Source organism: Mastigoproctus giganteus, chromosome 9 (genome assembly GCF_048544385.1).
Source record: "Mastigoproctus giganteus isolate SK-2022 chromosome 9, ASM4854438v1, whole genome shotgun sequence".
NCBI lineage: Eukaryota > Metazoa > Arthropoda > Arachnida > Uropygi > Thelyphonidae > Mastigoproctus > Mastigoproctus giganteus.
The window spans coordinates 182,692,326-182,707,643 of NC_143583.1; the positions used below are offsets into that span (position 1 = coordinate 182,692,326).

Genomic DNA, 15,318 nt, shown 5'->3' on the forward strand with positions numbered 1-15,318 from the left:
CAAAAGCTCATAACACTTGCTTTCTTGCATCACATGCCACTACTACTACTTACTTTGTGACTTGATTACAGACAATTTTATATGTCAGAGGCTTCTGTGTCACTTGATAATTTATATGCATCCCATACATTTTTCTTCTCTGCCACGAGCCTCATTAATTCATCTGACATTGATTTAGGAATTAGTATTTCTTAGTTGGAATGAAAAGCTAGTAGTCTCCAAGATTAAGTCCTTGAAAGCTTCCCATTTAGAATTCAGCATTGGTAACATCATCAGTTGATCTCATTGTACAGAATTTATAAACTGTCTGAACCCACTGTAGTCACCTTTACGAAAACAAAAGCCCTTCCCGTTAGCCTTGATGGTAGTTACATCTTTAAGTAATTCCCATATCAGTACATTCTGATCACTGTCATCCAGTGGTTCCTTTATCTGCAAATCCTTAATGCATGAATAATCACTGCTGATAATCAGATCAAGAGTATTACTCCCTCTGGTTGCCTTTCGAACATGCTGCTGTAGAAAACAGTTATCCAATAAATCCAAAAAATTCTCTAGTCAATATCTGGAAAATTAAAATCCACCACTATAAGACATTCTGATTTACTGGCCCATTCTATTTCTCTGCACAATTGCTCATTATACTCATCAGATTCATTAGGCCTATAACACACACCTACTCTCATTTTTCCTTTCCCAGTGCTTATGTCACAACAAACTGACTCAACATTGCATTGTCCACCTACATCAATTGGATGCACTTCCTTAGATTTTGTGTTTCTTAACTAACAGCATAACCCCCTCCTCCCTTTCTGTCCTGTCTATCCTTTCTTACACATTGTACTCCCCAAATTCCAATTCTGCACTGCTTATATCTGTGTGACACCACAGGTATAAGCTTGCAGAATTGATATCCCAACAATATCTGCCTTTGATGTCCTGACTAGCACTTCAAGCTCATCAAATTTATTAACTATACTCCTAGCATTGGTGTACAAGCAAGTATACATGCACCTGTTTCTACTCTTAGTTACCCTAACAATATATGAAAATGATATAAGAAACATTATATGAACATGATAAACAATGTAAATAAACATTTAACAAATAATAATTTTGCAATGCTACATCTATTTATTTGGTTGGGGATTGTTTTACAACATAACCATCCTGGATAGCAGGATTTTTTTTTTCTAAATTCAATTCTTCCTTTGCCGTGCACACTCCTATGTTTAATTGTTTGAAAATTTCTGATTACATCACATTTCCCATCACTTGATACTGAAAAATCATACCAATGTATAGTATACAAAGCAAAAAAATATGAAAAAATTCCTTTCTCAGATTTTGTAATTTTATGTTGTACTTCTTTGTCATCTTAATGTAGGATGTTGATGATTAGTTTTGCATCACATACAAAAAATAATGATAAATGCTACAATAAAGATCGCCCAAAAACCCCATCTTCAAATAAATCAATGTTTACTCTAAATGAATACCAAGGCAAACTATAATTATTAGATTACTTAATAAAGAAATACATGTAAATTAATAAAGCTACTACTTTGCTTCATGCAAACAAATTATTCAAATTATACAATTCCATGTTACATTTACTAAGCCACCCCTCTATAGATGTGTAACTAACACAGCACACAGTTAAGAGTAATTTTGTCACTGATAAGTAGGAATCGCCATTAAGCCCAGCACTATGTCAAAGAAACAGAGAGCAAGACAAAGTGCATCCCATATTTCACATAACGTATTTAGAATATGGGATGCATTTTGGGTTATTCTCTATTTCTTTTTCACAGAAAAAAATAAAAACTACATACAGGAGTAGCAATGACTGCAAGAGGCAATTCAGTTCAAACACCCAGAATGGACAGAAGGAGACTGAAAGATCACGTGACAATTCAGCCACAGATGGCTCATTTCTCGTGTAATAAGAGCTCACTAAACATTTGTGCAACACATCCTCCTTACTTGCCATTTTTTTTTTCTTTTCCAGAAAATGAAATGTTTATGAGATTGCCAGGTTTTGCAGCAAACAAGTAGTAATTGATGCAACTAAAGATATTCTCTGCACACAATGCACTTAGAAAATTCCAAAACTCTTATCAGCAATTGCAATTATAATAGTAAAAGTGCATTACTGTTAAATAATAGTCTTTTGGGAGTGAGTAACTGTGTCTAGGTTTAACTCCATTCAATATGCAAATTTGAAAACTTTTTTTGTTGTTTAAAGTCGTCTTCAATGCTAGAGTACGACAGAGTTTAAATCTTTTATTTGAAATCATACTGACAAAGAAAGGGTACTTACCGTGGCAAGCCTTTTATCAATTTCAGGAATTGCTTTTTCTACAGCTGTTTTCTGAATATAGCAGCAAGCCAATTCTACATTATCGGCAGCTACTACTGAGGCTGCATGGTCCACCATATCTTTCTGCTGTTGACTAGCTCCCTAAAAGAGAAAAGAAAGTGTGGGGTTGGAAACTATTATAAGCATATACATCAAATTCTTTTATCAAATATAATTAATTTCATATGCTGGATCTTAATTATATTTAATTTCTAACAAAACACTCTTTATGTATATTCAATTAACTTGCACCGTTAATCAGAACTGCTTTGAAGCAAGTACACAGTTCAATCTTCCAGATTGGGCAAATAACCAAAGAAATGAGCCCAGCTCGAAATTAGAGCCCAAACTCCAACATCAGCCAATGCAAAGACATTCTCTACTGCAGAGATCTCTGGTGCAATAGTTGGTGACTCTATTAGCAGAGAAAAGGAAAATACAGGTGACGCTCGCCGAGCTTGGGGGTTATGTTCCGACCAACATCCACGCACGGTTATTCTGCATTCAGTGGGGTACTGTTGTTAAGGAAAAATGGAGTTAGATTCGAGGAAATTAAAACCATAATCTGTGTTATAAATGGTACAATTTATTTTTTAAAAGAAATTAACAATTTCACTTTATAATTTAAAATGTATTCCAACTAAAAACATCATAAAATATATGGAAGTAATATTTTTCGGTGCTAATTTTTGCTGGAAGTGGGGGTTTCGAAAATGAATAGCGAGACTGACTTCCTCCATAATTTCTCATCTCTTGTTCCATCGATCTAATTGAATGGCAGAGAGTTCGTGTCCCTATTGTTGTTGTTGTTATTTGGTTTTTAGGAGCATTAGCAACTAAGGCCATATTGTTCCGGGGATATGCGGTGGCCATTCCCTGACCTTTCCGCATCCTCCGTATTTGGTGGTCACAGGCTCAAACCCCGGTCTAATCAAGAAGCGTGTGCTACGCACTGCCGCTCCCCCACGGAGGTGCCTCGTGCCCCCTAACGTAAATGTAAAGGGCCCCTATGTTAAAAGAAAACATGATGAAAGAAAACTAAACCCCAAAAAAATCAAAACTAAATTATGGAAACAACAGAAACTTAATCGGGTATATGTTTCCATTGTGGAATCAAAATGAATTCTTACCTAAATTCAAAATAAAACAGGATGCTGAAAAAAGTAAAATATGAAATAAAACTTAACTGACCACGACTTACCAACACATATGAAGAAATGTTCAACTGATTAAAAAGCTAGCAGAAGCTGAACATGCTTTTGAAGTTGACTTACAAAATCCACAATTTTTGCCCATCACTGTTTTGTCATGATCTTTCTCATGTCAACATAAACCATAATATCATCAATGCCTCATTTAATTTTCGTAATCCTATTAAAGTTGGGCTCTTCCTGCATAATCTTCTCCTTCAGGAACTTGGTTGCTTTTAGAATCTCTGATATACCATTGTTTGTTAGTTTAGGTTTCTTCTGCTCTTCATTTTCTTCTTCTTCTTCAAAAACATCTTTATTGGAGTCCAGTAGTTCTTCTAACTCCTCATTTTTTTAAATTCCTCCTGATGGGAATGAATATGTTCTAAAATTTCTTCCTGACCTATATCACTAAATCCCTCATTCCCAAGAAGGTTTGAAAGTTTAATAATTTTCTCAACTTAAGTCTGAATAACATTGAGGTCTTGTGAGTCATTTCCTGTTTCAGGGAGTAGATTCTTCCAACATATCTTTAAAGTTGACTTATTCATTTCAGTCCATGACTGTTTGATTATTTCGATACCTGTTAGTATTGGCACATGTTTTTATCTGGAAATTTTTCAATTTTATCAACAAGATTTGCCAAACTTCGCCTTAGATAATAAGATTTGAAAGCCGAAATGATTCCTTGGTCCAGGGGCTGTAAAATTGATTTGTGTTCAGAGGAATAAACACAAGTTTTACATTTGGATTGCAATCGAGAAGTTACACTGGGTGACTTGGAGCATTGTCTAAAATAAGGAGCACCTTGACTGATAAATTCTTATTTTTCGGATATCCTTCAACTTCAGGTATGAAATGATGCTCTGACCAGTTACTAAACAGTGAGCCAGTCATCCATGCTTTTCTATTCGATCACCAGTAAACGGGAAGAGGATTTATTTTTGCCTTTCAAAGCCCTTGGGTTTTCTGAATAATACACTAATAAAGGCTTGCTTTTATAATCACCAGAAGTGTTATACAAAATAGGAGAGTGATTCTGTCCTTTGACACTTTAAACCCAGGGGCAACTCATTCTTCTTTAGATAAATATAAATATGTCCTGCCGGGAATTTTTTTTCCAGTCCAGTTTCATCACAGTTAAAAATCTGATCTGCCATGTATCCATCCTCTTCTATTACATTTTCAATTCCAGTAAAAAAATTTCCACTGCCTCCACACCGGCAGAAGTAATCTAACTAACAACTTTAATATTGTGCAGTTTTGCTCTTTTTTTAAATCTGTCAAACCATCCCTCTGATGCACTGAAACTTGATTCACCATTTGCACTAGTAGCATGAGATTTTGTGATGATAAATACGTTGGGCTTTGTACCTGATCATATTAGAACTGAGAGGCATATTTCTGTTCCTTTGATCTTCGATCCAAACATTCAATAACTGTTCCATTTTTTCAATAAGCGTATCACATCAACTAACAAAAGTGGATTTTGCACTTGCAGAGTTTCTTGCCAACCTAATGGTTGCTCCTCACACTTTTTAATTGTTCATATCGATGATTCATTGCATTCATATTCTTTAGTTAAAGATGCATATGTTCTTCCTTGCTCTATTTTCTCCAAAAGGAATCACTTTCAGATGTAGAGGCACGCTTTGAAGCCATTATGTTAGGGTTACTATTGAAATAAAATATAAATTCACTCAATGACAAAATACACACAATGAAGTCACTTTTCACTCAACTCGGAAACTCACACTGACATTGTCGCTATCAAAGACAAGCCGACTAAGAGGTTGTTCAAGTATTATGTCACACTGCTTTTGAGAACTGCTGAGATGAAAGATACATAACGAAAAATATATTGTAATAGAAAAGTAGGTACCATGTAGCGATGCTAAATTCTGACTGATCGCAAAACTGCAAAGTGCCACAAAACAGCTGTCTCTGATAACAAAGTTGCTTAGAATTAAATCAATGATACTATAAATTCAATCACGCCAAAGCAACTACATACTATGTTGTTGTTGTTATGGGGGTTTGATGATGCATAAGCTGCTATGACTATGATGTGCCTTACATATTATGTAATAAGGTAGTATGGCTGAGTCAGATACACCACGCTACTGTGAACTTTGGACTGCGTAGGTGCGAATCCACGCACAGTGAAGATGCACTCAGCAGGAGTCACCTGAAAAGGACTGGTGGAATAGAACCACAGTATGTCTGCCAGGATCTAAAGTAGTTGATGTAGAGTAGATATCTTTTAAGGGCACAAAAGATGATACTGTTGTAACATTGGTGCCAATGATATCAAGAATAGCAAATCTGAGAATTTATTTAACAGGTATAAATGACATTATTAAGAAAAAGTAATGACTTGGGATTAAATATAAGAGTATCTGCAATTCTGCCCAGAAACAGTAGGAGGAAGCACATGATGAGTCTTGTCAATTAATTTGGTCTTGGAGATACAGTGAAAAGCTCTCAGAATAGTATTTTTCATAGCACACACCTTGCTTGTTAAAAGAAGAGACTGTTTTTACAGGGATGGGATATTATGTAAACAGAAACAATACTGGGTTAGAAAACTGCATGTTTGGAGGAAAATAATTCTTACACTGCTGCTATTAAGATGCAGAGGCCAGGAAAGTGAGGTGTAGGAGATTACAATAGCTGCTGGGAGGATCCTCATAAGAAAGGCAAACACATGGACTGTGTTACAGTTACTTAAGAGTAAAAACAGCTTTGCGTTATACTTTCAATGACAAAACACAAAATTTTTCACTAATGCTAGGAATATAGTCAACACATCTGATGAATTTTAAGTACTGGTTAAGTCACAAAATGAGGAGATTGCAGGGATATCAAAGCTACCAGCTTTTTACACTAACAAAGCTACACTATTCAAGGTTTACACCTAAACAGATGCAAGATGAACTGATGAGATTAGTGACAAAGAAGAAAATTGTGGGAGAATGATTGAAAATTATCAGTTGACACATGAACCTAAATTAAGTACAAACTAGTTTGCAATCAAATCATTATGTGGATTTGGCAAGCTAAGCAGCTTATGAGACAAGCCAAAGCAGATTATGAGATATCTGGCTAAGAATTAAAATGTAATGAAGAATTCTTTGCTTACATAATACTAGAAGGAAGCAATGACTCACACTGGCCCACTAGATATGAATGGCATAACTATTGATGTGCCTGTTCAGGTTGCTAACAAACTAAATAAATATTCTGCATTTACATTTACCCATGAAGAATAGGTACTCTCAGGTAGCAAGTCATGGAATGGTCATATTTTTGATATTTGTAATGTGTGCTATGCCACTTCTGTAGACCAACAAGCTAAATATTACTTCAGAGTATTAATAGTGGCAAATGATGCAAGGAATGGTCATATTTTTGATATTTGTAATTGGTGGTGTGCCACTTCTGTAGCCCAAAAGGATAACGTAGCCGAGTGGTTAGGAGCGAGGGTGCATAGCACGTTCCTTGAGTGGACCGGGGTTCAAGCCTGTGACCACTAAATACGGTAAATATTGATATTGACGATTTATTGTAAATTCTACTGACTTGGTTGTCGTGCCGGAGTATAACCAGAAAATTTATTTAAATATTACCTCAGAGTATTAATAGTGGCAAATAATGCAAGAAAGCAAGCTGATATGACATAAACAAAAAATAATAATAATAAATAAATAAATAAAAAAAAAAAATAAAATAAAATAAAATAATAATTCCCATTTCACCTATGACAACTTTAACAATTAATCTATGACATTTCACCTATCCATATCCTCCAATAGTTTGTCTAGTTTTTCCTTGAATTTATTCAAGCTATCCATTTCCTCAACAATGGATGGAAGCCAGTTCCAGCAATAAATCACCTTTTGATTGAAAGCAAACTTCTGCACATCTTTTCTACAACTATCCTTCATTAACTTGAATTTATGCCCCTTATGTGCATAGTCTGAATCGCATCGGCATTGAGTTTGCTCGAGTCATTCAAAGCCATAAACACCTCAATCAGGTCACCTAGCAGGTGCCATTCTCCGGATGCTACAATATGCAGAACTGAAGCCTTTATTGGTAAGAGTACCCTTTGTTCTTCTCACCAATCTCACTGCCCTTCTCTGTATCTTTTCCAGCAGCTCTATATCCTTCATAAAATGAGGATTCCAGTAAGCAGTACTACTCAAGATCAGACCTGACCATTGTCTTATATAATGGAATAATCACCTTATTCCTGCTAGCAATTCGTGTATATCACTGACAAAATCCAATGAAATGTCTTAGCATCCTGTCTACACTGTTCAGAAAACTTCATATCAGACTGCACAATTCCCCTGAAGGTCCTTTTCATTTCCACTACCTCAAGTGCAACACCACACAGTTGATATGTTACTCTAGGATTACTGTTACACATGCAGTACTTTGCATTTATCAATATTAAACTCAAAGTGCCATTTTTCGGTAACTTTCCCTTAATACTTTATCAAACTGGTAAAGAGTCTTTTTATGTGCAACAGTATCAAAATCTTTCCCAAAATCCAAGTAAATGATATCAAAATAATTTGTTGCATCCAGTTCCTCTGTCACTGCATTATAGTATACCCAAATAAAATTGGTCAGACAAGATCCCTCCTTAACAAATCCATACTATGATTGAATTACAACTGCACTCCTGTCTAGATGGTTATGCATTACTTCTTTAACCAGTGACTCCATTATTTTCCATGGAACAGAAGTTAAGCTAACAGGTCTGTAGTTACTCGTATTGCCTTTTGATTCCCCCTTTGAGAATTGGGGATACACTTGCACATCTCTGGTCTTCAGGGACTTGCCATGAACCCAAAAGATGCTCTCATAATTATGACTAAAGGCTTGGTTATGTCCTTTACTGTCTCACTTAATATTATTAGATAGATGAAATCTGCTCCAGGTGCCTTTTTTATGTTTAACTTCAACAATTTCTCTTCCACTTTCTTCTCAGTTATCGCAAAATCTTTTAGCACCCTGTTCGAGTTTGATCATTACCAAACTTCTGACATCTCCCATCCTAAAGAATTCCTTACGTGGGAATATAGATGCATAATACCGTTTCAGGCCGTTAGCAAATTGAGCAGAACCACCCACAGTTAAATTGTCGACATCAAGTGGACCAATGTAATTCAGCCTTCTATTGTTAATATAAGTAAAGAAGTCTTTGCTATTTTTTTGGGAATTCTTTGCCAGAGACTTCTCATAATCTACCTTAGCTTGCCTAACCTCTTTTGTGATTCGACTGCTGACTAGTTTATATCTACCATAGGAGCCAGTATCATTTGATAATTATATGCATCCCATGCATTTTTCTTCTTTGCTGCATGTCTCAACACTTAATTTGATATTCATTTAGGCCTTGAACTGTATTTCTTAGATGGTATGAAAAGACTATTAGTTTCTATGATTATTTCCCTGAATGCTTTCTATTTAGAATTTGTTGTTGGCAACAGCATTAGTTGGTCCTACCGTACAGAATTTAAAAACTGTCTGAAACCACTGTAGTCTCCTTTATGAAAGCAAAAATCTTCCCCCTGCCCCTTGGTGGTAGTTACATATTTAATTAAATCCCACATCAATGCTCTGTGATCACCGCCACAGAGATTTTTTTATCTGCAAATTGAAGATTGATTTTATATGCAGATTGACTGAATGCATGAAGAATTACTGCTGATAATCAGATCAAGAGTACTGCTCTCTTGTTGCTACTCTAACATGCTGCTGTAGAAAACAGTCATCCAATAAATCCATAAAAGTCTACGTTCACCCATAAAGCATATTAAACAAAATGCAACTTTGATAATGTAAATTCTGAGAGAATGCCATTTAGAAGCTACAATTCACAATGAAAAACTAACTAAAATTTGCTCACATAGGGTAGCAAGTATGACTTCATTCTTTCAAAATGTGTTTTTATCTTCCTTAATTACAATTCTATAGTTGGTCTAATAACATTCTCTTGTCACCTGGGGATGCATGCTGTAAGGACACAGTTGTCCCATGTTTAGTTTATTTTTCAAATAAACAAAAAAAAAAAAAAAAAAAAAAACCCCGCAAAATCACTTCAAATAGAAAAACCATAAATTGCATAAGATCCAGCAGAACCAATTTTAGTTAACTTTCAGCATCTTCTTTTCTTTGGACTTGCACCACTGCATTCCTTGCTAAGTTATTCATGTTTACTTTATAAGGAGAAAAAGCAGGTTTAACATTTAATAATCATAAATTGGAACTGTACATTGTTCTATAAATTTCGTACTGCATGGTTCATGCAAAGAAAAGTTTACATACACACAATTTGTTCAAATTTAAATCACTATATGCTATAAAACAATTTTTCAATTTAAAAAAACCCCCTCACCCGTAAGCTATTTAAAAACGCAGACTTCAAGTTTGATGATACAGACAGAAGAAGTGGATCCCTACAAGTAATCATAGCCATTCCTGCAGTCAGATTGCGAACCATGTGATGAGCTGCAACACGCATACGTGATTCTTCTGGATCCAATGCAAAATCCTGGAAGAAATGTGGAGTATTTACAATAAATATAGCAAACTTCTCAAACATTACTGTAACTATTATATAAAGGAACATAATAAAAACTAAAGTAAAATGCTGTTACTATTAAAAAAATGCTAGCCATTTGAACCAGATCAGAATTCAAAGATAAAAAGAAAAGGAATATAAATTCCTGATGTGAAACAATATATAAAAATTAGACGCTTTGAATATGATTATTTAAAACTTATTTGTATCTCGAGGTAAAATAGGCAACAAACAACTTACATTGTTAAAATGACATTGTTAAAATGTATTAAAAGTAGACATTTCCATAAAAATACTCTTGTGTAAATGACAAATGGAAAATTAATGAGAGCAAGAGGGGGAGGATAGAGTGAGAGTGTGTGTGTGTGTGCACATGTATATAAATATAAATATAAGAAACTGTTGTAACAGAGAAAGATATGGGCAGTGGAGGGAGGGAGAAAATGACATATGGATGGATAGATCATAAAACCATTAAACAAACAGGCTAAGAACACTAAGAAGAGTGTGCTTTTTCATAAACTCCATTTTCAAGGGCAGGCCACTACAGAATTATCACAAAAAATCATTTTATGATAATTCTGTAGGAAGCCTGCCTTTGGATTCTGAGGAGATCACTACAGACAGATGTAAAACCTCCCCTATTCACAAATGGGGATCAAAGGGCACAGTGAGAAATTAAAGAAGCTAAAAGCAAATAAGGTACCTGGGACTAATGGGATTGATCCAATTATATTAAGAGCATCAGCAAAACAGTTAAGCAAACCTTTAACCATTATTATGAGAGCATCTTTGGATTCAGAGACATGTGCACATTTTCTCCCCATACAGACAGAAGATGTACAAATGTTCCTTATCTGCAAAGGGGAAATAAAAGGCAAAATGAGTAATTACAAAAAAAAAAAAAAAAAAAAACTGGATGCAAAAAATAATTTTGACATATACTTATATTTCAGAATAGTTTTTAATACTATTACACAAATTGCTGTACAAATTGGAGCAGTGTGGATTAGGGGCAAGCCACTGACTGCTATGGATAAAGGGATGATTAAGTGGGAGAAGATAGAGGGGTTAGTTATCAAAAGCCACTGCTCTTCTTGGACTAATGTCATTAGCAGAGATCCTCGGGGATTAGTGCTGGGCCACTTACTATTTTCAGAATTTATTAACTATACTGATGAAAGATTATTGTCTATGTTTATGGATGATACATAGGTTGGCAAAGTGGTGATCAGTAACAAAGTTGCCTAGTTTTTCAAAATCTTGTTGCAGTACCAACAAGATCTTGAAAAACTTTGTTACTGGTAACCACCCTGCCAGATGGGCTCTGGTGTGGCAACTGAAATTTAACATTGACAAATGTAATTTCCTCTATATATGGTTAGCAGTAATCCCAAAATAGGCCTGGAAGCCTCATTTCAGAAAACAAGTGGATCTGTCAGAATGGGTGCAGAGATCAGCAATAAGATCAATAAGGAGAACAAAAGGGTTCTCTTATGAAGAAAGACTCCAGTTCTGCAAACTGCAGTGTCTGGAAGCTGGGCAATGGTGAGGATATCTAGTTTAGGTATTAAAGGATTTCAATTGATTAAGTAAGCTAATGATTAAGTTGATGGCATCCTTACTTTTACTCAGATAACATGCACACAAGGGAGACAAATTTAAATTAAGGAAGGATGGTTGCAGAACAGATATGCAGAAATTTGCTTTCAGATAGAGGTAGTTGATTGCTGGAACAAATGGTTCTTTTCTTCATTTGACAATAATACTAAAATAAAAAGGTTATGTGAATATGATGTTTTTTCTCTGTGAAAGAGAGATCTGCCAAAATATCCAATGCTTGTACGCATTCATTAAAGCTATTAGAATTATTCACACTCCCAACAAGCACATGGCAAAGTGCTTAAAAGAATTACAGGTAATGTATATAATAGCAATTTAGGGAGTCATCATTCCCTGTATGGATAATGTAAGTTATTTGTAAAAAACAGAGTTCATTGACTGAAGGAATACAGAAAGAAAGGAAAAGAAAGTAGGCATTTCAAATTTATAACTTAATAACTAAGAACTGAAAATCATGATGATTTTGATCTAGCAGTGGCCACAAGGGACTTATCTAATCCCTGATGAAAAGAATCTTCATACAAAAATATTTATGCAAGGTTGATGACAAACTCTTTTTTCTTCCTAACTACTGAGACAATTTTACTAGTATATCTGAAGTGAAATTTTACAGTTTTTGCAGAATAGTTATGTAAAAGTACATGTCAGATGCTGTGCAACCATCCTTGCTGTTGTTGTTGTTGTTGTTATGGGGGTTTCATGGCACATAAGTTGGTTTGGCCATAATGTGCCTGTCCATTTATTATATATAGAAAGGAAAATATCTGAAGTCATAAAATCTGACAGCAGAAAAGATTAAAGACTCCAATTTGTTTTAGGAAGTTAAAAATATTCAGAAATGTTTGCCTTGTCACCAGTGAGATTCTATTGGTTTACGAAGATTAACCAGTGATTGCATGGTTGAAGTTCTGTCCTGTTTATAATAGGGGCAGTCAGTGAGAATTTACTTAACAGTCAGATTTATAGTACAATGTGGACACTGTGGTGGATCATTACTGTGAGTAAATGAAGGTGGGTCAGATGAGTATGACCCATTCTTGCCCTTGAAAGGACTACTTCTCATCTTTATGTATGGACATTGGAGTGCAAAATTTTCGGATCCTGTTTAATCTGAAATAGTCTATTATTAGTTTGAGAGTGCTATACTTCTATCCATTTTGATAGGCCTGCAGCATGAATGATTAGTGCAGTCTGATGCTGGATATCTGACATATTGGTTAAATCTAAGATGGTTGGAATTTTTTTTTTTGCAGCTTTACCGGCCAATTCATTACCCAAAATACCAGAATGTGCTGGAATCCAACAGAAGGTTGATGGCATTCTTCAATTTGCAGTACCTGCTATAACGTCTCTTCAACCTTTGTTGAAACTAAGGAATAAATTCCTCTTTCAATATTCTCCTTTACATATTCCTTTCTTTTTTGCTTAAGCTGTATACAGCTGTACTATATCAGTACATTTTTTATTCATTATTATTATATTTTTATTCTCAAATACATTAGTAAGATTGCTATATTTTTCCTATTATTTACTATTTTTTCAAAGATTACTTGCCTTCTGGCATTTTCTTTTATGGACTGTCCACATTCTAGCAACATACATGGGCCGAGTAGTGTAAATTTGACCACGGGGGCTTATACTCTGTATAGCCCTTTGATACATACTTCAAATCCTATATATTCACAATTAACACACACACCATACAGAGCCAAACAGCATCAAATGCTTCCAGCCTGAATAATGTTGAGGGTCTTACCTCCCAAAACTATCACACCCAATCGTACCTAAAATTCAACAAATGTATCAACAAGCTTTGTCTTACATGTCCATACATGCACCCTCAGCATGTTATGGATAACACCAAGGAACTCATATTTTGCAAATGTAGTAACGAAATTGACCCCATTACATGCCTCACCCGCAACATGAAATATGTTGGCAGGTCAGCCATGAATATATGTCAGCATTCCATATCATTCATTTAACGCTTTTGTTTGAGACATCTTTAGCATGGAGTGTGGCTTGCAGGGAGCTGAAAGTTATGCTTAATTCGTATGTAGTTACACCCTTCAGCCTTGGATTCGGGCTGGGCGTCCTGTTTTTCTCAAGCGGTATGTTATTTGTTTCGAAGATATTTCTCATACGTAGTATCGGGAACACTTGATTTGACCTCTATGGATATAAAGCTACTTTTACGTAACAGAAAGAGAAATAATGGAACCTGTAATTCATTTCACAGAGTTCTTGTGTTTCTAGACTCCAGCATAGCTTGCAATACAGTTGCCAAAGGCAAAAAATGTGCGAAACCAAATTGTAAGTTTTCCCCATGTGAAAACTTCAGTAGTTATTATGGAAGAAGTATTGGCTTCCAGTCATTACACAATAGATATTTGTGTGCCTCTCATAACTTCAAACTACCTTCGTGAACTAATAATAAACTGTCATAAAAAAGGAGTGACAGTTAGGTTAATAACTAATAAAGCTGCAGAAGAGACTAATGTTAGTGGAAAGCAAATAGGAATGATAAGAGCAGAAGGAATTCCAGTTAGGTGTAATAGTACAGCTTATTGGATGCATCATAAGTTTGTTACTGTGGATCAGCAAATCCTTCTTACTGGTTCCTTGAACTGGACTGAACAAGCCATGATGGGAAATTTTGAAAATATAATCATTACCACTGAACAACAATTGGTAGAACCATTTATTGCTGAATTTGAGAAGTTATGAGCACTCTTTAAATTTTAAGGACAAACAGTGGACATCCACTATGTGATTTTTTTTTCTTTCTTACTGTATAGAATAATTTTCATTGCAGTGAGTTATTTTATACAGTCAAATTATAATAGCCTTAATGGCTTACATGAATGTTTTATAATTTTAAATCATGTTTTAAGATCATTATCCATTTCTATCCCTTTCTCATATGTCATATCCAACCATGGAAGTGATTAATGGGATCTGTGGCACATGGGTTGGTTGTAGCTGTTCGTTTAGGGGGAGGAAAAAGTTCTAGATTCAGTTTTTATCATCAAATTTTTTTGATCCATTGAATGTTTAAGGGTGGTATATCTGCAACCATCTCATGAAGATGTTGCATGCTAATGTGATCATCATCATCATCATCATCAGCCATTTTCAATCCACAGGATGAAGGCCTCTCCAGCAACTTTCCAGTTCCTTCTGTTTTGAACACTGGCCATCCATTTACTACCCACAAACTCATGAATTTCATCTATCCATCTCCGCCTTTGTCTTCCAGGTTTTCTTCTAGCTCCTCTTGGGTACCATTCTGTTATTTTCTTAGTCCATCTGTCATCATGTCTTCGAGCTATGTGTCCTGCCCAAGGCCATTTTAGTTCTTTAGTTTTGATAAGAATGTCCTTTACTTGAGTTTGCTGCCTAATCCATGTGTTTCTCTTCTTATCTAACAGTCTGATTATTGGTCTGATTCCCAATATAATTCGTTCCATTCTTCGCTGTGTAGTTCTCAGCTTCTCTTCCATTCTTTTGGTGAGTGCCCAAGTTTCACTTCCATAAGTCATGGT

At 35.2% G+C, this 15,318-nt stretch overlaps 1 protein-coding gene across 6 annotated transcripts in view; it reads right to left on the reverse strand.

Annotated features, from left to right (window-relative positions):
• The window catches only part of Not1 (CCR4-NOT transcription complex subunit 1), a 710,948-nt gene that overhangs the window by 227,804 nt on the left and 467,826 nt on the right, over positions 1 to 15,318 (reverse strand). For all 6 annotated transcript variants that reach the window (XM_090381951.1, XM_090381950.1, XM_090381952.1 and 3 more), the window contains 2 exons: positions 9,965 to 10,120; positions 2,324 to 2,464 (listed from right to left, as the gene is read on the reverse strand). In XM_090381951.1, coding sequence (XP_090238077.1) covers positions 2,324 to 2,464; positions 9,965 to 10,120 — 297 coding nt within the window. The remainder of the gene's footprint in view (positions 1 to 2,323; positions 2,465 to 9,964; positions 10,121 to 15,318) is intronic.